The following is a 25994-nucleotide window of genomic DNA, read 5'->3' on the forward strand; positions in this document are numbered from 1 at the left end:
GATATATTTATCTTCATAAATTATAAATATGACAAAAGAAGTCAATTAGCAATGCAAGTGGTGAAGTAACAAAAGAGATCATAAAGGTAATTAGGGCAAATGATGGTAAAAAGGTAAAATAAACATGTAAACTTAAAAATAAGTTAATTCTTTTTATTTGTTACTTAAAGTTATTTTTTACTTTAAGTCATTCTATTAAATTATTTTATCAAATATATTTAATTTACTTAATAACTTAATTGGTTTACAAAACACCCACTCAGTTAAAAAATAAATATTTTTTAAAAATGGTTTTAAACCAAATTTAAGACTGAGCATAAAAAAAGTCTTTAACAAAATAAAACTTCATATAATGTGCCACCAAGACTATATTATTATTATTAGTCAATAAAATTTTCAATCACCATAGAACCACAACCTATGGGTCCATCCAACCTTCAAACCCTAAGTCAACTAATTTATAAAATAAGTTGTATTTTTTCCTACACCAACTCAAACTCAAATAAGATCAAATTAGATCATATGCATTGAATTCATACAAATTTTGGTGGCTCTAATTAAACCATGTTTGACATACATATTTTTCTCAATATCTAAAAACTCCTTATCTTCAAAAGTCCATGTTTTGCCACAAGAATTTATGAGAAATGATTTGAGAATTAATTTCTTTAATTAAAATTTGGCGTTGTACCTGCTTTGATGTAAATGTTTTCCAAATTATATTTCATTAGAAGGTATAATTTACTAGATACTTTGTTGGGATATATTTTATATTTTTTGTTTTGTTTTTAAAAATTAATAATAATAATAATAATAATAATAATAATTTCTATATAAAATATAAAAATATTAAATTTTTTATATTCTTAAAAATTATTTTTAAAATTTACCTTAATATTTTAAATAGTTTTTAACAGTTATTTATTTATTTATTTATTAAATAAGCTTCAAAGACTTGCCATATATATATATATATAAAAGAAAATATAATTTCAAAAATTTAAAAATTAATAATTAAAAAAAAAAAGTTCTGTTGGTGGGTCTGTCTACTGTAACCCAGGCCCAACCCAGTCATCCATATTGGCTCATAAAAAATTAAAAATAAGCATTAGGCAGAGAGATATTTGAGAGAGAGAGAGAGAGAGTTGCAGTTTTCATATAGAAGCTCACACCCAAGCAAGCAGTCTGTGAAACCCTAAACTCTGAATCTCTCATTCTCTCTGCTCTTTTTTCGTTTTTGGTGATAGGTATGAATCTGCCATTCTCTCAATCTCTTGCAAAGGAGCTTCACTGAATATAGGTGTTTCTTCTTCTTCTTCTTCTTCTGATTCACTAATTCAAATTCAAATCCAAATCGTAGAACCCTAATCATCGAAAACCCTAGAGCGGAGGAGGTCTTCAAAGAGAGAGGGGCAAGATGAGGATAATGATAAAGGGAGGCGTGTGGAAGAACACAGAGGATGAAATTCTGAAAGCGGCGGTGATGAAGTATGGGAAGAACCAGTGGGCCAGGATCTCTTCTCTTCTCGTTCGCAAATCGGCCAAGCAGTGCAAGGCTCGCTGGTACGAGTGGCTTGACCCTTCTATCAAGAAGGTCAGTTTAGTTTTTTTTTTTTTTGTTTTTTTCCCCAACACCCTCCAGGAAAATTTTGAACTGAATGCTGTGTTAAATCTTGTTAAGTTAGTTTACCCGGCTCTGCCGAGGCCCATTTAAGCGGGATTTTTATTTCTATTCTTTCCTTCCTTTTCTAAGAAACCAAGGGTACATTGATTTATTTTACAATGGCCTGTTAGTAGGGTTTGCAATCTCTCATCCTCTGTTTGGTTTCCGAGAAACTAGATGAAAATTAAAGCAAATGCTGGATAAGTCTTGTGGAAATGACAACTCAGCTCGGTCTTGGGTCAAGTCAAATGGGGTTTTTGTTTTATTTGCTGCTAATCTATATTTGTTTTTAGGGTTTTTTAGTGCATTGTTTGATCATAGGAAGCTTTGTTTTTAGGCTCTATGTTATCCTCTATTTGGTTTCCAAGAAACTGGTGGAAAATTAAATAAAACGTTGGGTATTCTCAGCAACCACATCCAGCATTTATATGCTAGATATATCCTGTTACTAGGGTTAATAATTCAATTATACTTTATTTGGTTGCTTAGGAAATGGAGGAAAAGCAAATGAGATGAGATTTTGAATATTTGTTTTCTAAAATTTCTAGAGAATGAAAAACTTCATGGAATTGAGTTAAATAGTTGTCTTAGGAACCTGAAGGGTGGCTTTTGCTTTCTCCAAATCTGATTAATGGTAAGCTTAAAATTCAAATTCTTAGTTTTTGTTCGTTTTGTATGTTTTCTGGGCAAAAGCATGCAGTTCCTTGATTACATTTCCATAATTGCACACACTTTACTGTAGAATATTTGCAGTTTGTGTTGTCTTATTGTATTTTTTACTTATTACTGTTGGTTTTATCATTGTTGCTTGAATCTCTTTTTATTTTTATTTTTTGATCAGTAAATGAAAATAGTATTGAAAAGTGCCAAAAAAGGGCGCACTAAAGTACACACGATGTATACAATGGTCTCCATAAAGCGCCAAAAAAAGGAAAAGAAAACAAAAAAAATTACTCCCTCTCTTAAAACGAACCAGACCAATCAATAAAATCAATTATGGACATTGAGTTTTCGTTTGTAAACAGTTTGGTCCAGGTTAATGAGTTACACAAAAACAAGATTTTCAGCATTTGGACAGAGAGTTTCACATTCTCAAAAGATCTTCTATTTCTCTCTTTCCAAACTGTCCAGAAGAGACTTAAGGGTGCCAAACTTTTTTCTGCTTTCTTCCAAAAAAAAAGAACCATGCCCACATAACAAAGTATCTTTAAGAGTGGGCTGCATCACCCAACAAACCCTAAAAAGAGAGAATAAGAGCTCCCACAACATCCTTGCCTTACCACAATGCAATAGAATATGGTCAATTGACTTCTCATGAGCTAAACAAAGGAAGAAATGATTGGCCAATCACCAACTCCTCCTTTGAAGTTGGTTGAGAGTCAAAGCTTTCCTCTAAGTCGCTTCCTATGCAAAAGAAGCTCATCTTAAGTGGAACCCACACATTCCACACAACACCAGTTGGAAACTGAACTAAACTTCCTATCTTAAGGCTAGCGTAAAGGGATTTAACAGAGAAGGTTTCATTCTTAGTTTCCACCAATCACACCTTATCCTCACTACCCTCAATTATCACCTTATCTTGTAGTCATGCCAAAAAGTGCTCCACAATATTAATCTCCCAATCATTTAGGGGCCTTGGGAAGTTAGGATTCCAAACATCCCTCTTATTCAAATGCTACCATAGGTCCGCTACCAAAGCCTCTTTGGAGCTAGTTAAGGCAAATAAGGAGGGAAAAGAAACATTTAATGATTCATCTTCACACCATTTATCTTTAAAAAACTTGATCCTTATCTCATTGTTCACCGAGAAGGACAATCTACAATTAACTAAATTCCACAGCTTCCTTATGGTTTTTCATAACCCAACGCCATAGTTGCCTCTCACATCCTTAGAGCACCAACCCCCTTCCATTTCTCCATATTTCTCTCAAATAATTTGTCTCCAAAGGGCCTCCCTTGTTGAAGCAAAACGCCAATTCAACTTACAAAGGAGGGCCTTGTTAAGTGAATGAAGACACCTAACTCTTAGACCCCCATTCCTTTTGTCAGAGCAAATGGTAGCCCACTTCACCGAATGAGGCTTACTTTCTAAGGTCTCACCTCCCCAAAGAAAGTCCCTTTGAATTTTTTCCAACCTTAAACATACAATCCTCGATATTTGGAATAGAGACATTAAGTAGATTGGCAAACCAGATAATGTACTCCTTATCAATATAAGTCTCCCCCCTTTGGACCATGCTAGTCTTTTACAAAACCTTTCTTCCACTCCATCCCAAGCCACCAACAAATTATGAGGGGTGCCTAGCGGAAGCCCCAAATAAGTGGTTGGGAGCACCCCCACTTTACAACCAATTTCAAGAGCCAAGTCCTCCACACTCCCAATTAGAATGAACTCACTCTTGGTTAGGTTAATCTTCATGTTCGAAATGACTTCAAACCACATGAGCAACCAACTTAAGTAAGTCATTTGAGCACGAGAGACCTCACAAAACACTAAGATATCATCAACAAACAACAGATGAGTAACCTCCAAACCCTCTCCATCTCTACCATTCACTTTGAAACTAGCCAAAAAACCACCTTCCCTTGCCCTTCTAAGGAAATAGCTAAGTGCCTCCATGGTAAGCACAAACAAATATGGAGAAAGTGGATCCCTTGGCCTTAATTCCCTAGAGCTCCAAAAAAACCTTGAAGGGCTACCATTGATTATAATCGAGAACCTTGGAGATGAAATGCACTAACTAATCCAACCGATCCACCTTTGCCCAAAGCCCATTTTTTCCAAAACCTCAAGTAAAAAGTCTTAATTGACATGATCATATGTCTTCTCAATATCAAGCTTACAGGGCACCTTGGACCTATTACTTTTCAGCATCGAGTCAATTGCTCTATTTGCTATAAGCACAACATCAAGGATTTGCCTATCTTCTACAAAGGCATTGTGAAAATTGGAGACTACTTTACTCACCATCTTTTTAAGCCAATTAGCCGACACTTTAGCCAATAACTTGTAAAGACCGCCCACCAAACTTATAGGCCTGATATCCTTAAGATCTTTAGTCCCTCCTTTCTTTGGCACCAACACCAAACGTAGAATTGAGGCTTTTTACAAATCTGCCCTGTTTATGAAATTCCATAAAGAATCCCATCACATCTCCCGTAACGAAATCCCAACAACATTGCTAGAACGCCATTGAAAATCCATTCAGCCTCGGGGCTTTACCACCATTTAGAGCTGACAAAGCATTGAACACCGCTTCCTTTACAAAAGGTTCCTCCAACTTGGTTGCATCTTGAATACTAAGGCTTCGAAGCTCATGTCCCTTATATTGGGGCTCTAGTCCCTTGGATTTGTCAAGAATTTGGAAAGCTTGGAAAATACCCACCTTAATGTTAGCCTCCTCAGTTAATGAAACCCCATTAATCTTGACCTTAGCCAAAGTATTCCTCCTATGTGCATTTGCCATTTTGTGAAGGAAACTGGTGTTTCTATCACCCTCCTTCAGCCAAACCTCCCTTAACTTGTGTCTCCAGCTTGTTTCCTCCATAAGAGCCCATTAGGAAATTCTACCCTTGAAGCTTCCTTGGCAGTCTCCTCCTTAAAAGATAAAGTCCCCACCTATGACATGACCAAATTCTTTCTAACGACCACATTGCCAAAAACTTCGTTGTTTTGACTATTCAAAAATCCCTTCAGTTTTTTTAGTTTTTTTGCTAGAATGAAGCTAGCGGATCCCCTAAAGTTGAGCCACATCCACCAAGACTTCACCAAGTCCTTGAAGCCCTCCTCTTTAAGCCACATATTCTTAGACCTAAAAGGAGAAGGTCCTCTCCGTAACCCACCCACATCCAACAAAATCAGAGAATGATTTGACACAGGTCTAGGTAAGATACACTGCATCACTCCGCTAAAATGGCCTTCCCATTCCTTAGATACCAGGACACGATCTAACCTTGAAAGGGCCTTATTATTCAAGCCCCCACTCCAAGTAAAAGATCCCCCAAGCAAAGGAAGATCCCTCAATTGAAGATCATCTATGACCTTTGTAAATCTTCTCATTGCTGAAGACAACCTAGAGGCACCAGTACGCTCCCCTGGAAATCTCACAACATTGAAATCTCCACCAATGCACCATGGGTCTGTAAATCTTCTCTTTGTTTATTATGCTTTGGTTGGTTGCAAGAACATCTTGTGAAAGATGAGAAATTAGAAGTACAAAAACCATATTAGAATATCTCTTTTTGATGGATTTCTTATCCTGATTTACACATCTTTGTACATCTTATGCAACTTTGGCTCTTGTTTCTTATGATATTATATGTTTTTAATTAAAGAAAAAAAACTACTAGCATTAATTATTTTGATTGCCTTGTAGTTTTTTTTGTGATTTAAATTTATGAGTTTACTGTTTTAGGTTCTTCCTTGTCAATACTAACGATTTATTTCCATCTTTATTTTATTTTCTTGTTTTTTTTTTCAAAAAAAAAAAAAAAAGTTCCTTACACTAGAAAATCCATAATTTTTTTGTTGTTGCAATATAAACTAAACTTAATTCTCTCTTTGGTTGCTGAGAAAAGCTAGAAAAAGATGTGAAATTAGATTTTTAATCTTAAAATTTTTTATCATTTGAGTTTTGGAAAAACCAAAAACTCCATTCAACTTCCTTTTCTTCGAGCTTTTTGCTTATCAGTTGTGTTAACTCTTTCAACTACTAAATCCCTGTGATACCCTGATCCTTCAATTTCACCCAACTTGCTCATGTTGATGTGACATGGGTGTGGGTATGGGATCCTTGTTGGACACTCTTATTTTACTTTAGGTGTAGCTGTTTGTTTTTTCATTAATAGTCTGTTATTCTTTCAACTTTCTTAGTAAATTACATAAGAGAAAAAGAAGAGTTAGTTGAAAAGTGAATTTTGTAAGAATATTTTAGGATAAGAAGACAAAAAGGGTTGGAGAGATATTTTCAATTTATTTTTAATTGATTTTTCTTTTATTGTGCCGTATCCCAACACATGTACCCATTTTTATTTATTTATTTTTTATTTTTTATCCTTTTTAGTCGAGTTCCCATATTGTAAAATTTGAGTGGTGTAGGATCAGGCACATACCTCCTTCCAACTCGCATATCCAAACCTGTGCAACATAGCTAAATCCTGAAGAAAGCATGTGGGGAGCAGGGTAGGGAAAAAAAGGATTAGAGAGAAACGATGAGAGGTTTTAAAAAGGATATGCTAGCTTCCAATTTATTTTAGTTAATTTTTTCTTCTATTATGACGTATTCCAGCACCTGTACGTGTTTTTGGATCCTTTTTAACCGAGTCCCTGTATCGTAAAATTTGATGTTGTGAAGGATCAGAGACTTAGATGCATACTGCAACTGATGGTTATACTCAAACCCATGCAAAATAGCTAAATCCTCCCAAAAAAAGCATGGGAGCAAGGTTTTTTTTGGTGGTGGGGGACTGTTTTTTTTTCAGCAATCAAAGGGAGCATAAAACATCTAAGCTTAATTGAATTTTGATCTAAAATTTGTTCATTTGTTTATTATTTATTTAATGGATGACTTCCTTCGGTATATGAAAATTTGTTCATTTATAGCTTGCATTTTCATTTTCAGTTATTGTTGTATTGGTGCAATTGATTTCATTGTAAAATCTTATTTTTGCATTTGGTTCATTTGTTTTTCTACACCTGGGGAGTGGTGATTTAACTCCTTTATTCTTTGCAGACTGAATGGACCAGAGAAGAAGATGAGAAACTACTTCATCTTGCCAAGCTCATGCCAACACAATGGAGAACAATTGCTCCCATTGTTGGACGTACTCCTTCTCAGTGCCTTGAGCGTTATGAAAAGCTCCTTGATGCAGCCTGTGTCAAGGATGAGAACTACGAACCCGGAGATGACCCGCGTAAACTGCGTCCTGGAGAGATTGACCCAAACCCAGAATCAAAGCCTGCCCGTCCAGATCCTGTTGATATGGATGAGGATGAGAAGGAAATGCTTTCAGAAGCTCGAGCTCGGTTAGCCAACACGAGAGGTAAGAAGGCCAAAAGAAAAGCTAGAGAAAAGCAGCTTGAAGAAGCCAGGAGGCTCGCGTCTTTGCAGAAAAGGAGAGAACTTAAGGCTGCTGGAATTGATGGTAGACATCGTAAGAGGAAAAGGAAAGGAATAGATTACAATGCGGAAATCCCCTTTGAGAAGAAGCCACCTCCAGGCTTTTTTGATGTCACTGATGAAGAAAGGCTAGTTGAGCAGCCCAAGTTTCCTACCACCATTGAAGAACTTGAAGGCAAAAGAAGGGTTGATGTAGAAGCACAATTAAGAAAACAGGATGTTGCAAAGAATAAAATTGCACAAAGACAAGATGCCCCATCAGCTATATTGCAAGCCAATAAGATGAATGACCCAGAAACAGTTAGGAAAAGGTCAAAACTGATGCTTCCTGCCCCACAGATTTCAGACCATGAGTTAGAGGAAATTGCAAAGATGGGTTATGCTAGCGATCTTCTTGCTGGGAACGAGGAGCTCACAGAAGGGAGTGGGGCAACACGTGCTCTTCTTGCAAATTATTCCCAGACACCACGACAGGGGATGACTCCTTTACGAACCCCACAAAGAACACCGGCTGGTAAGGGTGATGCTATCATGATGGAAGCAGAAAACTTAGCTAGATTGAGAGAATCACAGACACCATTATTAGGAGGAGAAAATCCTGAGTTGCACCCTTCAGATTTTTCAGGGGTCACCCCCAAAAGAAGGGACGTCCAAACGCCAAATCTAATGCTGACTCCTTCTGCGACTCCTGGAGGTGTGGGCTCGACTCCTAGAATTAGCATGACTCCATCAAGGGATGCCCATTCTTTTGGTATAACCCCAAAAGGAACTCCCATTAGAGATGAGCTCCACATTAATGAAGATATGGATATGCATGATAGTGCAAAACTTGAGCTCCGGAGGCAGGCTGATCTAAGAAGGAACTTACGTTCTGGTTTAGGCAGTCTTCCACAGCCCAAGAATGAGTACCAAGTAGTTATCCAACCTATTCCAGAAGATAATGAAGAACCAGAGGAGAAGATAGAAGAAGATATGTCTGATAGGCTAGCTAGAGAAAGGGCTGAGGAGGAAGCCAGGCAGCAGGCATTACTTAGGAAGAGATCAAAAGTACTGCAGAGAGAGCTCCCTAGACCTCCTGTTGCTTCATTAGACCTCATTAGAAATTCTCTGATGAGGGCTGATGAAGACAAGAGTTCCTTTGTTCCTCCTACGTTGATTGAGCAGGCTGATGAAATGATAAGAAAGGAGCTGCTTGGCTTACTTGAGCATGATAATGCAAAGTATCCACTTGATGAAAAAACAGAGAAGGAGAAAAAGAAAGGAGGCAAGCGCTCTGCAAATGGAAAATCTGCTGGTTCTGTCCCTGACATAGAAGATTTTGAAGAAGCTGAACTAAAAGAGGTATATGCTATGTTGCAACTCTATTTAAATTAAGTCTTTTGTTAGTTTCTTTACTGCTTCTATCATCGTCTAACTTTTATGACATTTTTTCTTGTTGTGGTTAGTATCTAAGCATCATGGTGAAATTAATAATGATATTAACATAGAATAGGTGATCTACCTTTTTTCTTTTGTTAATGACCCTGGAATTATGTCTTTAATGAATGATAATTGTTTTTGTGTTTGTTTTTTGTTTCATGGCACCCTTCTAGGTGAGACTCATAGAAGGTATTAGTGAGACTCAGGTTTCTCTTTCTCTTCTTTCTTTCTCTTTGTTTTTCTGAGACTCTTAAGGTTTAATTTTATCACTCTCCTCTTTCTCTTCTCTATCCTTTTTTCTTGTTTCACTTTCTTTCCACTGCTACAACTTTACTTCTTAATAACCTGCTAGGGCAGCCTAGTTGGTTAGGATAAACACTGGGAAGTGTGGTCATAGTAAGTGGTACATGGTTCTGGGTTCAAATCCTACCACTGATGATACCTTAAATTTACCCGATGCTGGTTGTTACGGGGCGGTTAGCATCCCGAGGTTTGGGTCCCTATGGAGAGTCCTAAGTCCTGGGTTCGAAACTTTACTTCTTATTTCCCCTCCTTACATTATAAAAGAGTGACTGTGTAACCCACCTTATTTGATCATGGAGCATCCACCTTAAGGCTACTCAAATCAGGACTGTTAAACGAAATCTTAACAAATGAATAAAGTTTCATTTATTGCTATGTCTAACTTGATTAAAATTTCTTTACTTGTATATGATTATTCAAGCATCCTGCATGAGTAGGTAAATAAATTGTCAAATGGCTTAGAGTGTGCTTGACAATGATTGTGGGAAGTGTTTTTAGTCTTTCTAATACTTGGAAAATGTTTATTTTTCAAGTATTAGAAATGCTAGAAACACTTCTCAAAATCATTGTCAAACGCATTCTTAGTATCATTTGAAGTTGTGTCTCTTGGTTTTAGTTTTCAACTCATTTTTCTGAAATTTCCTCCAAATATCGGTTCTCTTCAATTGATAATGTTTCTAAAGGGGAATGCTTTGCGATCTTTTTGTATAAGGAATGTTGAGTTGTTTTTCTTTGTTTTGTCTCTTCTAGTACCCTTTGGAGAAGGCTTCTCTACCTCTAAGTTTGATTAGATTTTGTTCATTTGTAAAAGGATTTTTCATCCTTAACTTTTACTTTTAATCCATTTTAATGAATATGTTTTTTTTTTTTTAAATAAAAAAATAATATTTCTAAAATGGATTAAGCTCTCGACTTGGTTGTAGTATCATATGAAGGTGCAACTCATTGTTTTAGATTCAACATAGCCTCTAAAATTAATGCCAAAAGCATTGGTTTTCTTAGTATGATAATATTTTCAACTCTAAGAATAAAATATTTGCAAGGTAGCGTACATACATACATACATACATAAAAAAAAAACTTGGAAAGTTGCTTTTCTATACTTGTGGCTTGGAAAGTTGCTCCTTCATACTTGTTCTAGACTTTGTGGAGGGAGAGAATTAGTCTAAAAGCAAGAATCCTATTTCAATTGATTTTTAGTTAAAGCCTTACAATCACCTTAGAGCTAGGAAGTCTTGTTTCTTTTCCAACAGGTGTTACTTGGAACTCTTGAATGCCACTGAAGATGGGTTTTTTTTTGGCTTGGGAAGCTATTTGGAATAAGGTTTTAATTTTGAATCATTTTTAAAGGAGAGGCCTCGAATCATCTTCAGAGGAGAGGGTGGTCGTTGGTGAACAAATGTTTCCTTTGTCACTTGGAGGAAGAATCGATCAATCACATCCTTATTCACTATGTCAAAACAAGGGTTTTATGGAATTTATTGTTTTCCTTGTTTGGTGGGTCATGGATGCTTTCTCTTCAGTTAGAGAAACACTTTTGCTATACCAAGGCTCTTTTGTGGGTAAAAAAAGGAAAAGAGTGTGGATAGCTGCTCCTTTATGCTTATTTTAGGCAATTTGGATTTGTCCAAATTGAGCCGCATTTTGTTCGAAGGTTCAAACAATGTTTTCTTTGTAATCTTTGGGCTTGGTCTAGGTTGTTTTTAGCCTTAGGTCCTTGTTCTACTGTAGATTTTGTTGATTGGTTGGGTTCATATTGAGGTGGTGTCGTTTTTTGTTGTCTCTCCCTCCTTTGGGTGGCATCTTTAGGTGTCCATTGTATACTACCTGTGTACTCTGGGGCGCTTTTTAGGTGTTTCTTTCTTTTTAATATATTCCTTTACCACAAAAAAAGAAAAAAAAAAAGTGGTCAGCCAAGTCATCATCTTGCTTGCGAAGGTAGCAGCCATTAACTAAAGACCATCCACTTGCAAATGTAGAAACTTATCTTAGAAGTGACCTTGGAATGCCAAACTGCTTTAGTTGGAAATAAAGAAGACTCCCTTGTAAAAAAATTGTAGTAGGATCCAATAGAGAAAGAGCCATTCTTGGTTAAATTCCACACAAGCTTATCCTCCAATTCATTTGCTGCTGACAGGGACTCAGCAGCTGTAACAAAGAGTCCACTAAAATCTCATCCCAGTTAAAGAAGTTCCTTCTATACTCCAATCCCAACATTTAGTAACTGGGGCTTCTTTTTGAGCTGCTGTGCTATATGCTTTGGGGAAGCAATCTTTCATCGGTCTACTTTCACACCAAAGGTCATACCAAATCTCATCTTGTTACAATTTCCAATCAAGTAGCTCATCCTTGCAAAAAAATCTTCACTTTCCTTATGGCTTTCCACAAACTCAACCCATAGATAGCTCTACTCTCTCTAAAATGCCAACCTCCTTTGACTTCCCCCATGCTTACCCACAATCACTTTTCTCTCCATAAATTATCTCACTCATTCGCAAATCTTTAGACCACTTCACAACAAGGCCTTATTGAACGGCCTAAGACTCCTAATTTGAACACATAATACCCCACCTTACTAAATGGATCTTAGTATTAAATTTTGAGTATGTACAAGAAAATACAAAGAGAATGGTAAGGACGTTGAAGGTCTCTATGGAGAGGAAGACCTTCTTGGTTAGGTTCGAAGGTGAGGCCGGTGGAAAATGGTGCTCGCTTACAGAGCACAGTAGAGGCTCGGTTTTTGCCTTAGGCTTTGAGAAGGAAGAGGTTGGTTGGTTGATAGAACATTTGATGAAGGCCATGGAGATGAAGAACCACATGGGTTTCAACAGAAAATTAAGAGGAAAAACCAGAGTCCATTTAATGGAGGTTTGCTTCAACAATCATGGTAGGTTTATAAGGCTCTCAGAGTTCGCTTCCAACAGAAAGTCAACTTTTCTGGTAATACCTGAGGGAGAGAATGGTTGGGGATGGGGACATCTAATGATTGCGTTGTCTTCAATGTTGGTGGTCCCCTCCTCGAGTATTGTTTAAAAGGGAAGGTAGAGGAGGGAAGAAGGGACTTTTCACAAACATGTGGGTCCTTTGTACCGGTCCTTCGCGAATGTAGTTAGAGAAGAAGGACCCAGGAGAGGAGGCCTTGTTCCAGTCGGGAGATGGATGAGAGCTGTGGTGTGCGAATGACATGTTGGTTTTGTTAACTGAGTTGAGATTGGCCGGGCTCTGGCGAAAAGATTAGGGCATAAAGGTCTGGTGACTATCGTCCCCTTCTCCGGTGGAAAATGATTATTTTTTGTAGAAGCCATAGAGGAAGCTTTATCACTCCACGATTTAAGGTTTATCAGGATTAAGAGTGGGCTTACAGTCTTGTTGAGAAGATGGTCGCCAAAGGAAAATTCAGAAGTAGTGGGGAAATTCAAAGGAGGTTGGATAGAATTACGGGGTTTGCCATTTCATTTATGGTCTGAGGTACATCTGAAGAAAATAATGGAGCAGTGAGGGACGGTGACAGAGATCGATTGGCAAATGTTGAAACTGTTCGATCTTTGCAAGGCAAGGGTGAGAGTTGTCATGAAGGAACGGTCAGTTCTCTCAGCTTTGATCGAGGTGTTAGATGGGGGATGGGAGTTCACAATTTCAGTTGTAGTGGTTGGAGAGGAAGACATTAGACGAGGCAGAGAAATGGGTGAGTCAACTCGGCAGGAGTTTGAGCCTCACTCGTGGATAGGTGGAAGAAAGAGGGTTGAGGAGGCTAGTTCAACGGCTGTAGGTAGGTCTATTGAGGGGGCAGTTGGCAGAATGAAGAAAGGAAGAGTTAGTCAAATGGCTGAAATTGCTCCTGTGGGGACACGTGGCAAGAGAGGACCGACAGTGGGGAACAATTGGTCCCAACCTTCCTCGTCATTCAGTTTGAATTCAAATAACCTGAGAAATGGGTCTGCCGGGCCAAAGTAGGATGGAGAAGTATGGGCTGGAGGGGACAAAGCCCAATCAACTGGTGAGAAAGGGCTTCGGGTCTCCAAACAAGTGAGAAGGGCCCATTCTTCTCTTAAGCCTAAACCACAGATTGAAGTAGACTTGGGCTGGAAGAGGGGAGATTCTTTAAAAGGCCCATTTCCGAAGATGGGCCAAGAATTGGGAGGTAAGCAGCCCAGCTTTGCGAAGGGCTCTTTACGCAGAGATGACCCCTTTGCAAAAGGAAAGGAGAAGGTAGGCTCTGAGGTTTCTGAAGCTCAATTGAGGGGTTCCATGTTGAAGTGTGGTTCAAAGAAGCTGTGGAATGTTCTATTCCCTCCAAGTTTTGGATGCCGACAAGGGGGTCGAAACCGAAGCGAGCCTCTAACGCTTGAGAGATTGTTGTCATTTTGCGATGCTCTTCCAAAGGAAGATGCTTTCGAAGTGGGAACACAGTTGGAATGAAGCTTTAGTGCGAGTCCAATCAATTTTTGTCGTTCGTTAAGGTTTCGAAAAGGTGTTCCGGGGAAGGAACGTCGCCGACGAGAGGAGATGCGGATGATCATCAAAGGTCTCATCTTAAGGCTCCTTTTCTTTCAAAGGGGAAGGAGAAAATGCGCAAATTCTCTGAAGGTGAAGATAAAGCAAATTTAAAAGGTTTCGTGGGTTTTCCTCATCGTGGCTCATCAGTCACGGTTTTTCCTTCTTATCCAGTAACCAGAGAAAAAGGGCTCAACTCTGTGGGGTCTTGTGGAGTGATGGTAGTGGAAAACTTTGAGATATCTTCTTATTGACATTCTCAGTCATCTCTATCATTTCTTTCTCCTCCCTCTGGCTTGGCTCTTCCACACTTAAGTCCTTCTGTTCCTGTTCTTCCCAATTCAGCCTTTCAGTCTCAGTATCCTATGAAACCTCGAGTTATATCTGAATTTTTTTTCAAAAAAAATGACGATGAGGCTTTTTGTCATGGGTTTGTTGGCAATCCTAACCGAGATGGTGTGGAGTCCCAGTTAGCTAGTCTGAACCAATTGTTCGTGAGTTTTAAATCTCTTAAGATCAAGCCCAACACGCCTCTTAGGGCCCCCAACCTGGTTACGGTTAGCCAGGGTGAAACGGAGTTCTCCCCCGATGGGTGAGTTCCAAATAGAAGGCCTTTCCCCCAGCAAAATGGCTAAAGTTTGTGAGGTCTTAAGCTCTCTGGACATTAAGGTGTATTCAAGGCAGAAGAACAGATTTTTTACAGTTAATTGAGAACTGTTGGTTTGGTTTGGAGGTTTAGGGTCAGTGAGGTGTTTTTATGAAAATCATCAGTTGGAATACTAGGGGTTTGGGGTCTAGGAAAAAACAAAGGATGGTTAAGGATTTTTTGCAGCTCGAGAATCCAGATGTTGTGATGTTTCAGGAAACAAAAAGAGAGGTGTGTGACAGAAAATTTGTAGGTGGTGTTTGATCGGTTAGGAATAAGGAGTGGGCTGCTCTTCCGGCGTGCGGGGCTTCAGGAGGGATTTTGATTATTTGAGACTCAAAGAAATTGAGCAATGAGGATGTGGTAATTGGATCCTTTTTTGTCTCAATCAAATTTGTGTTGGATGGTTGCAGACCCTTGTGGCTGTCTGCAGTTTATGGCCTAAATAGTCCCTTACTTAGGAAGGATTTTTGGGTGGAGTTAAGACATTTTTGGCCTTTCTTTTCCTTTATGGCGTGTGGGTGGTGATTTTAATGTTATAAGGAGAAGTTCAGAAAAATTGGGTGGCTCTAGGTTTACTTCTAGCATGAGGGATTTTGATGGTTTTATAAGAGATTGTGAATTACTTGACCCTCCCTTACAGAACGCCTCTTTCACTTAGCCAAACATGGAGGAGTCACCGGTGTGCAAGAGATTTGATCGGTTTCTTTATTCAAATGAGTGGGAACTTTTCTTCCCTCAAAGCCTTCAAGAAGTTCTTCCTAGATGGACATCAGATCATTGGCTGATTGTTTTGGATACCAATCTTTTCAAGTGGGGCCCAACACCTTTTAGGTTTGAGAATATGTGGCTGCAACATCCAAGTTTCAAAGAGTGTTTTAGTAGTTGGTGGAGAGAATTTGATGGAAATGGTTGGGAAGGCCACAAGTTTATGAGGAAGTTGCAATTTGTTAAGGCAAAATTGAAAGATTGGAATAAGAATTCTTTTGGAACGCTAAAGGAAAGGAAAAAAAGCATCTTGGATGAAATAGCTAACATTGATGCCATTGAGCAAGAAGGGGTTCTCTCTTTTGATCTTTCTGCTCAAAGAGTTTTAAGAAAAGGGGAGTTAGAGGAACTAATTTTGAGGGAAGAAATTCATTGGAGACAAAAAGCTAAGGTGAAATGGGTTAAAGACGGGGATTGCAATTCAAAGTTTTTTCACAAAGTGGCTAATGACAGACAAAATAGGAATTTCATCAAGTTTTTGGAGAATGAAAGAGGTTTGGTTTTGGATACTTCCGAGAGCATCATAGAGGAGATCCTTCTATATTTTAAAAAGCTTTACTCGAGTCTGCCTGGAGAGTCTTGGAGAGTAGAAGACATAGATTGGTCCCCTATCTCAGAAGAGAGTGCTTCTAGGCTGGATTCCCCTTTCTCCGAAGAAGAGATCTTTAATGCCATTTTTCAGTTAGATAGGGATAAGGCGTCGGGGCCTGATGGTTTTACCATTACAGTGCTTCATGATTGTTGGGATGTGATCAAGGAAGACTTAGTGAGGGTGTTTGCAGAGTTTCACAGTAGTGGGATTATTAATCAAAGCACTAATGCCTCCTTCATAGTTCTTTTGTCCAAAAAAAGCCAGACAAAGAAGATTTCAAATTTTAGACCTATTAGCTTGATCACTTGTCTTGATAAGGTAATAGTCAAAGTTCTATCAGGGCGATTAAGAGGAGTACTACACGAAACTATCCATTCTACTCAAGGTGCTTTTGTTCAAGGGAGACAAATTTTGGACGTAGTTCTTATAGCCAATGAGATAGTGGATGAGAAAAGGCGATTAAGGGATGAAGGAATTGTCTTCAAAATTGACTTTGAAAAGGCTTATGACCATGTGAATTGGGATTTTTTGGATCACGTGTTGGAGAAGAAGGGGTTTAGTCCTAAATGGAGGAATTGGATGAGAGGTTGTCTGTCTTTGGTCTCTTATGTTATTCTAGTGAATGGAAAGGCTAAAAGGTGGGTCAAGGCATCTAGAGGACTAAGGCAAGGTGACCCTTTATCGCTTTTTCTATTCTCTATTGTCGCAGATGTGTTGAGCAGAATGATGTTGAGAGCTGAGGAAAGAAGTATGTTGGAGGGTTTCAGGGTAGGTAGGAATAGAACAAGGGTGTCCCATTTGCAATTCGCAGATGATACCATTTTTTTTTTCCAACTCTTGTGCGGAAGAACTGCAAACTCTTAAGAGTTTATTATTAGTGTTTAGACAAATTTCTGGGCTTAAGGTCAATCTCGACAAGAGTAAGCTTTTTGGCATCAACCTTGATCAGAATCATCTCTCTAGGTTAGCCTTGTTGCTTGATTGCAAGGCTTTTAATTGGCCTATACTCTTCCTGGGTCTACCTTTGGGAGGGAATCCAATTGCTTGCGGATTCTGGGATCCAGTGATTGAGAGAATCTCTAGGAGATTAGACGGGTGGAAAAAGACTTACTTATCTTTCGGTGGTAGGATAACTCTTATCCACTCATGCCTTTTCCACATTCCTAGCTACTTTCTATCCCTGTTTAAGATTCTCGCTTTAGTGGCTGCAAAAATTGAGAGATTGCAAAGGGATTTCCTTTGGTCAGGGGTTGGGGAAGGTAAAAGAGATCATCTTGCTAGTTGGGATGTAGTGTGTAAACCGAGGGCAAAAGGGGGATTGGGGTTTGGGAAGATTTCTTTAAGAAATCTCGCTCTTTTAGGGAAGTGGTTGTGGAGGTATCCTAGGGAGAGTACAACTCTGTGGCATCAGGTCATTCTAAGCATTTATGGGACACATTCAAATGGTTGGGATGCCAACACTTCACATTGTTGTTCTTGGAAGGCTATTGTACAAGTCTTTCAGAATTTTTCAAAGTATACTTGATTTGTGGTAGGAGATGGGGAAAGAATTTGCTTTTGGGAAGATTTGTGGTGGGGGGACCAACCTTTGAGATCACAATATCCAAGACTATTTAGAGTAGTCACGGATAAAAATATCCTTATTTCTTGAATTCTTGGTTCTGCTCAATCTTTTTCTTGGAACTTTAATTTCCGTCGTAACCTTTTCGATTCAAAGATAGAAGATCTAGAATGTCTCATGCAATCTCTTGATTGTATGCATTTGTCCACTTTGGCTTTAGATGCGAGATCTTGATCTTAATCTTCTTCAGGATTGTTTACAGTCAAGTCTTTCTTTATAGCCTTGTCCCAAATACCTGATTTATCTTCTCTTTTTTCCCTACTAAGTTTGTATGGAATTCTCAAGTCCCTTTCAAAGTCAAATCCTTTGTCTGGTTAGTGGCACACAAGAAGGCAAATACTAATGACTTGCTACAATTGAGAAGACTTTACAAAACTCTTAGTCCTGAAATTTGTAAGTTGTGCATGAAGCAAGGAGAATCAACAGATCATCTTTTCCTACATTGTTCTTTGACGACGGGGTTATGACACAGATTATTTCAGCTAGCCAAGATGGATTAGGTTCCTTTGAGAAGCATTTCAGACATGATGTCCATCAATTATAAAGGTTTTGGCACTTCCAAGAGAGGGATAGTTCTGTGGCAAAATGCGTGCATCGCTTTAATTTGGGTTGTGTGGCGGGAAAGAAATGCTAGGATATTTGAGGACATAGCTAGGAATTCAGAGAATCTTTGGGATTCCATTCATTTCCTTGCTTCTCTTTGGGCTTTTTGTTCCGTGGTTTTTAAGGGCATTCCCCTTAGCATGTTACAACTAGATTGGCTAGCAGTGTGTAGTTCTAACGGGATGGTCTAGCCAAGAGAGCTTGCTCGTAGTTTTCATAGTGTAGTTTCTTGTTCTTTTATTGTGTTATTTAGTTTTATCTTTGGAGGGAGGATTCCTCATCCTTCTTTTGTACTTCTTTTTCTATCATTATTTATTATTGTTGTTTCCTATCAAAAAATAAAAATAAAAATAAAAATTGATCTTAGTATCTACAAGGCCTCCATCCAAAGAAAGTTCCTTTTGAAGCTTCTCCATTATCTTCGTTACCTTTTTAGAAATAGAAAAAATGGATAAGAAATAAATTGGTAGAAGTAACGGGAGTGCTATGCAACATAAGCTTGCATGATTTGGATGGGTACTGCCTTTTCCAAAAGGTCAACTCGCTTTTGAATCTTCCCTCAACTAAGGACCAAATTGAGGTGGGTTTGAAAGAGGCACCTAGAGGTAAGCCTAGATATTAGAGCGAGGACTCCCTGCCTTACAACCCAAATGATGGGTTATGCTTTCTGTATTCCCTACTCTCTTCTAACTAGACTGAGCTCACTTTTCTCTGAATTGATCTTCAATGCAGACATTGCCTCAAAGCATAGAGTGTCCACCTCATTTACACTAATTGCTCTTTGTTGACCTCACGAAACAATAAAGTGTCATCAACATAGAGAAGATGAGAAATCTTCTATTTTTCGCTTCCCTTTCCTTCCACCTTGAAACCTGAAATAAAACCCTTATTTTCATTGCCCTTTGCATGAAACAACTTTGCACCACCTTCACCAATATAAATAGATAGGGAAAGAGGGGCTTACCTTGTTTCAATCCCCTTGAGCTCAAAAAATGTTGGTGGGAGTGCTACTTATCAACACAAAAAAGCAAATTGTATATATACAAAATATTATCCACCCTATCCATTTTTTCTTAAGAACCCATCAAAATTGAAAGCAGAGAGTCCCAATTTACATGGTCATAATCTTTCTCAACATCCAACTTACAAATCATCTCAAGCTTCAAACTCTTAGATCTTGAACCACTGGCCTCATTTGCAATGGGGATTATGTCCAGAATTTGTCTTCCTTCCGTGAAAGCATTCTGTGATTGAGAAGCCACCTCTCTAATGACCTTTTGTAGTGTGTTTGCTAATGCCCTTGCCAACAACTTATTATTTTTTTTATAAGTAAATGCAATTGAATTAAGAAAGCCAAAAATAAAAAATAAAAAATGCACCTAAAAGTATACACGATGTATGCAAGGTTAAAAGGCTAAAAAAGAGAAGGAAAACACAAAACCATGACCTTACTTATATTCTAACCAATCAATGAAATCAAGTATAGACCATGAGCTAGAGCGTACATTAAACTTGACCCAATTAAAAAACATGTACAAAAACGATTGTAAAATAGCTTGGTCTGTTAGTTTGGTGTCTTCAAAGTCTCTTATATTTCTCTCCCTCGATAAGGACCAAAATAAACACAATTGGGCTGCATTTCACGCTTTTTTCCTTTTCTTCCCAACAAAAGAGCCATGCCAACTAAGTAAGAGGTCCTTGATAGAAAAGGACATGACCCACTGAACACCAAAAAGAGTGAAGATGAGCTACCAAATCATGGTTGCCTTGGGACAGTGAAGAAGTAAATGGTTTGTTGATTCCTCTTCAGCTTTGCATATAAAGCACACCTACTTGGTAAAGACCATCCCCTTCTTTTTAGTTAATCCATATTTAGGATTCTCCCCCAAAAAGCTTCCCAAGTAAAAAAGCTAACCTTCTTCGGTACCCAAGGATTCCAAACAATACTTGAAGGGAACTCTCTAGCATTGCAAGGAGTTAGGGAGGAGTAAAAGGACTTAACAATGAACAGGTCTTTCTTTGATATCCACCAATTCATGACATCTTCATCATTCCTTCTAAGCACTTGTCCTTTTAATCTTCTAAACAGAGCTTCCACATCTCTCATTTCCCAATCATTGTTGTGTTTTATGAAAATAGTTTTCCAATGACCTACTTCTCCTATTCCATCCCACAACTAAGCAACCCAAGCTTTTCTAGAGGAGGCTAACGAGTACAAGCTTGGAAAATCCTCTTTCAAGGAATTCTCTCCACACCACTTATCCTTCCTGAATTGCACTTTTCTACCATTCCCCACCTTAAAAGCCACCCTTTTTCCAAACACCATCCACCCATTCTTGATGGCCTTCCAAAACACCAAAACACCAAAACACCAAAACACCAACCTCCCTCTTCCTCTCCATATTTCCCTACAATTACTTGTTTCCAAAAAGGCTCGTTCTTAGAAGTAAACCTCTAACACCATTTTTCAAGGAGTCTTATTCAGTAAGGAAAGATTTCTGATGCCCAAGCCCCCATCCTTTTTCTCCATGTAAACAATAATACAATTGACCAGATGAGGCCTATTATGGAGCTCACCTCCCACTCGAAGAAAATCTCTTTGGTTCTTCTTCAACCTTAAGCACGGAGGAATGACAAACAAGGACATAAATTAGGTTGGGAGGTTAGAGAGAGTGCTCTTTACCAAAGTCAATCTCCCTCCTTTTGATAAGTATTGTCTTTTCCATAAAGTGAGTTGCTTCTAAAATCTCTCCTCCATTACATCCCAAACATGAGGGGACTCGAAAGTGGCTCTTGAAGGGAGGCCCAAATAACAAGAGGGGAGAGAACCCACATTACAACCCAACACCCTAGTTAGTTCCTCAAAATTAGGAATCTCCCCCACAGGAATCAACTCACTTTTATGAAGATTGATCTTTAACCTAGAAACTGCCTCAAACCACATGAAAGCCCAACTCAAAACCTCCAAATGCTCCCTGCATCACAAAATACTAAGGTATCATTAGCAAATAAAAGATGAGACACCACAATGCCCTCCTCTCTTCTCCCACTAGCCAAGAAGCCCTTTAGAAAACCTCCTCGCAAAGCCCTCTTTAAAATACAGGAAAGTACCTCCATTTCCAAAATGAAGAGGAAAGGAGAAAGAGGATCTCCCTGTCTTAAGCCTCTAGAACTTTGAAAAAGCCGATCAAGGAACCATTAAGAAAAATTGAGAAACGAACAGTAGAAAAACACCACCTCATCCAACTTACCCACTTAGCCCCAAACCCCATTTTTTCCATGATTGACATTAAGAAACCCCAATTCACATGATCATAAGCCTTTTTAATGTCTACCTTGCAAATAATCCCACCCTTAGAGCTTTTTAGTCTCGAGTCTAAGGCCTCATTTGCAAATAATCTCACCTACTTATGGACCTATAATCCTTCGTGTCTTCTAGTCAATCTTCTTTGAAATCAAAACCAAGAAAGCTGCATTTAAACTTCTTCCAAAAGGCCTGAATAATGAAGTTCATGTAGGAAATCCATTACCTCAGCCCAAACCACACCCCAACATTTCAGCCAAAAATCCATGGTGAAACCATTTGGCCCCATGGCATTATCCCCTCCTAAATCAGTTAGCCACTGCCAAAACTTCTTCATTGAAATAGTTTTCCAACGTTTTTTTTTTTAATAGTATGATGTATGACGAATAATGTGTGTATACTCTTCATTTATTTATTTTTTTGTTTCTCCCGATCAGATTATATTTTTGTTAGTGTGAAGGAGTGTGCGTATGTGGTAAGGGGTGGCTTGGAGGTAGACGTTTGGGGAGTGGAGGAGAGTGGTTGGAAAGAGCAGCAATGAGTGTTAGTATTAAATATAAACTGTTGCTAAATAAAAGCAACTAAGTATACCTATGCAATAGTGCAAAAATAATTACTTATTTTATGTTGTTTTTAAATATATAACACATAATGATTGCATATTCTTTTTGTTTTTTGTTTTAGTTTTTCTTGATCAGATGGTATGTTTGTGTGTGTGGGTTGTTTTACTGTTTTATTTTATTTTTTGGGGTGGGTAGGGGGAGGGTTTTGGAAACTCATTCATGGTCTTCAAAAGTGAACTATTGTAGACAAAAGTAACTAGCTATAGCTATGAAGCAATTACTCCTAAGGCTCTTCATTAAGTTTTTGAAGAATACTTTCCCAAAAACAATGGGCATGTTGGTTCTATACCCTAAAAGTAGTTTTCTACTCACAACAATAAAAGAGAAAACACAAAAACAGTTTGCTTGTTTTGTGTTTTTATAAAACAAAGTTAAATAGATTATTTTAAAGAACTATAATTTGATCTTAGTGTGTATTTAGATGCACTTCTTATTTCCTACTTTTAAAAATAGAAAATAGTAGTTAACTTATATACAAAATACAAAAACTCTTAGAAGCTTGCATTAAAAAAGTATTGGTTTTTAAAAACTGTTAAAAGAAAATGAGATATTAAAAATTTTTACTACCTCAAAATTTAAAATTTATCAAAGTTATTTTTAAGGATATAAAGCAAGCCTATGCTTTTTATATAAGAGTTTCTACTTTTTGTATAGAAGTTATTACTTGTTCCTACTCTTTCTCAAGTATTATTGCCATTTCTTGGAGTCCATTATAGTGATATGGTCTTTTCTTTTGGTAATGATGAAAACCACTAATGTCATTGCAAATGCATTTGACTCTTCTGCTGCTTCATCTTGAATGATCAATTGATCTCAACATTCGTACCATTAATGAACTATATTTTCCTGCATGTTATCTGTTTTGACAGTTGCGAGATTTTATTTTTGATGTGGATGATTCTTTCAAACATGTTTGTTTGCATTGCATATGCAAGCAGTTGAATGACCAAATTCTTTTTGGTAGGCTGACAATTTGATAAAGGAGGAAGTTCAGTTTCTCCGTGTGGCAATGGGACATGATAACGAATCACTTGATGAATTTGTTGAGGCACACAAAACATGCTTAAATGACCTGATGTACTTCCCTACTCGTGATGCTTATGGTCTGTCAAGTGTTGCTGGAAACATGGAGAAACTTGCAGCCCTGCAGAATGAATTTGACAATGTGAAAAAGAGGATGGAGGATGATACTAAGAAGGCACAACGCCTTGAGCAGAAGATAAAACTTCTTACGCATGGTTATCAGGTAAGCTGCTAATTTTGGTGACTCCTTAAGATTATTTCTCTATTTTGCAATCATTGTCAGTTCCTTATATGTCACCACACATTCTACCATAGGTGCACTTTTTCTCTTGATAGGCAAAGAAGTTTATAGATGTGACACCAAATAAAGGGGGCACATCTCTGGTACATGGGATATGGAGGGATTACCTGAAGCAAAAGAAGAAAATTTCAAACAAATGCCTTTAACCAACCCACCCAATCAATAAAATCTGGAAAAGACCTTCCCTCACAGACTTCCTTGATGACCCAAACAGGGGAACCTATTTTCAGTTCAATTCTGATTACCCTATGTCTTCAAAGATTCTTACAACAAAACAAGCTAACTGAGGCTGATTTCCACATTTACTCTTCATCTTACCAACCAAACTGCCTTGCCAACTCTGGTAAGCATATTTTCATATGCTCGAGCATCACCTAGGAAACTAAGGTTAGAAAACAGGTTCAGAAACTGTGATCACTCTACAATGAATGAGACGGTGATTGATTGATTCTTCCTTTTTGCACATGCAGCACCAATTGATTGGAATCCTATCTTTATGTTTAAATTGGTCAACAGTCAGAATCTTCCTCAAAGAGTGTCCAGTGCAAAAATAACCTTCCTTGGAAGGAACATTGCAGCCCTATAGGGCCCATACCACCTGTAATGGGAGTTTCTATTCCGAAAAAATAAATCATAAATGAAGTAACAGGTTCAAGTTCCCATTCATGAGAATCTCTTAAGAATCTAAGGTTCAACTCTCTTTACAGCCCATTTTTGCTCCAGTTTGGATAACATTGCCATGCTTATCTTATTATTCTCTCCAATGCCTTATCCAATTGCCAACCCCTTTCAGTTTTTTTTTTTTTTACGTTAGGAGGTTTCTAAAAGCACCATTGTTTTTTGAGGTGTGCGTTAAATGCAATATCAAGCAAGTATTGGTGCTTGGTACCATAAATTTATAATTTGTGAACCATTTGACTTGAATGATCAGATGCGGGCTGGAAAACTGTGGACACAAATTGAGGCAACTTTCAAACAGATGGACACTGCTGGAACAGAACTTGAGTGTTTCCAAGCTTTGCAAAAACAAGAGCAACTAGCAGCATCACACAGGATCAATGGTCTTTGGGAGGAAGTTCAGAAGCAGAAGGAGCTTGAACAGACTTTACAGAGTCGCTATGGGGATCTTATTGCAGAGCAGGAAAGAATCCAATCTCTCATTAATGAATACAGAGTACAAGCAAAAATTCAAGAAGAAATTGCGGCAAAGAATCATGCTCTTGAGTTGGCTGAGGCTGAAATGTGCCAAATGGATGTAGAAAATCCTGAGCCTGCAGCTGCAGATGAGCTTGGGAACTCTGTGCAAGTTGATCCATCTCATGGTGGATTGCCAGACCAGAAAATGGATTCCAGCCAAGAAGAATATCATACAAGCCCAAAACATGATGCAGATGCTGATGCAGATGCAGCTAATCATATTACTGTGGCTGGCTTGGAAACTCCTGATGCTGTAGCCGCTTCAGATGTGCTTGGAAATTCCTTTCCAGCTGATCCATCTCATGATGAAATGCCAGGCCAGAAACTGGATGCTGCTGAAGGGGAAGCTCATGCATCCCCAAATCCTGATGTGAATGTTGGTGCAGAAAATGAAACAATTGTACCAGACACAGAAACTGCTGAGCCTGTATGCCCGTCAGATGAGCTTGGAAAATCTATGCCAGTTGGCTCATCTCGTGATGGAACTCCAAATGATCAAATGGGTGCTGTCCAAGCAGAAGCTTATGCAAGTACAAAACTTGATGGGGATGTTGGTGCAGAGGCCCAAGATGGTGGAGGATCGTAGTTTATTGTAGGTGGAGAGCCAAGTTTCTGTATTGCACTTGAGATATCAAATGATCGGATATGTTGGATTGCAAGTTGGAAGATCGATTTGGAGTAGGTTATACCCACATCGTTTGTTGGTATTGTGTTTTAGGTATCCAGTGGACTAGATGGGGATGGGGAGTCTGGAAGTTTTGCTGTGGCCGAGGTTTGTCCCTCATTATTTGTTGAATCTAATCTCCTAAAGATACATATATATATATATTTATGGATTATATAGCAGGTCTAAGAAACTTGAAAAACAAAAAACAAAAAAAAAAAAAAAAAGGGGGAAAAAGAGATGGAATCGGAAATGAGTTTGGATTTGTACTAAGCATGTACTTCATGTGAGCAGGTCTTGTCCTTCAGCTTTTTGGTTTTTGGTTTTTGGTTTGGTGAGAAACTTGGACAATAATTCAGCTATTTGTTTGTGCCTGAATTTTATTTTAAGGAAACTTGATGGAATTCACCAGAAAATTTTAATGCTTCACTGTCACTGTATAGGGTAGTAGTGCTTATGTTGTGTGCTAAGTGGTAAGTGCTAACTGCTAAGCAAAGCTGGTGGTTTTTGCCATGTACTGATGTTTGTATTCAGCATTATATTGTAGTCAATTACATACTCAATTTCAGTTGGGACCCTACTGTGAATCAGATGCTAATTACTTACAACTTTAATCTTTTCTTTTTTTCTTTTTTAAAAAAAGTTATTCTTGTT

At 38.2% G+C, this 25994-nt stretch overlaps 1 protein-coding gene across 1 annotated transcript; it reads left to right on the forward strand.

The window, feature by feature from the left end:
- The first annotated feature begins 1087 nt into the window (after positions 1-1087).
- LOC100243262 (cell division cycle 5-like protein) lies at positions 1088-25918 on the forward strand. The gene is made up of 5 exons (XM_010661925.3): positions 1088-1247; positions 1361-1594; positions 7396-9123; positions 23120-23401; positions 24411-25918. The coding sequence occupies exons 2-5, from the start codon at positions 1418-1420 to the stop codon at positions 25260-25262; spliced, it is 3039 nt and encodes a 1012-aa protein (XP_010660227.1). The 5' UTR covers positions 1088-1247; positions 1361-1417; the 3' UTR covers positions 25263-25918.
- Positions 25919-25994: the final 76 nt, after the last annotated feature.

This window comes from Vitis vinifera, chromosome 14, assembly GCF_030704535.1.
Source record: "Vitis vinifera cultivar Pinot Noir 40024 chromosome 14, ASM3070453v1".
In the NCBI taxonomy this organism is placed as follows: domain Eukaryota; kingdom Viridiplantae; phylum Streptophyta; class Magnoliopsida; order Vitales; family Vitaceae; genus Vitis; species Vitis vinifera.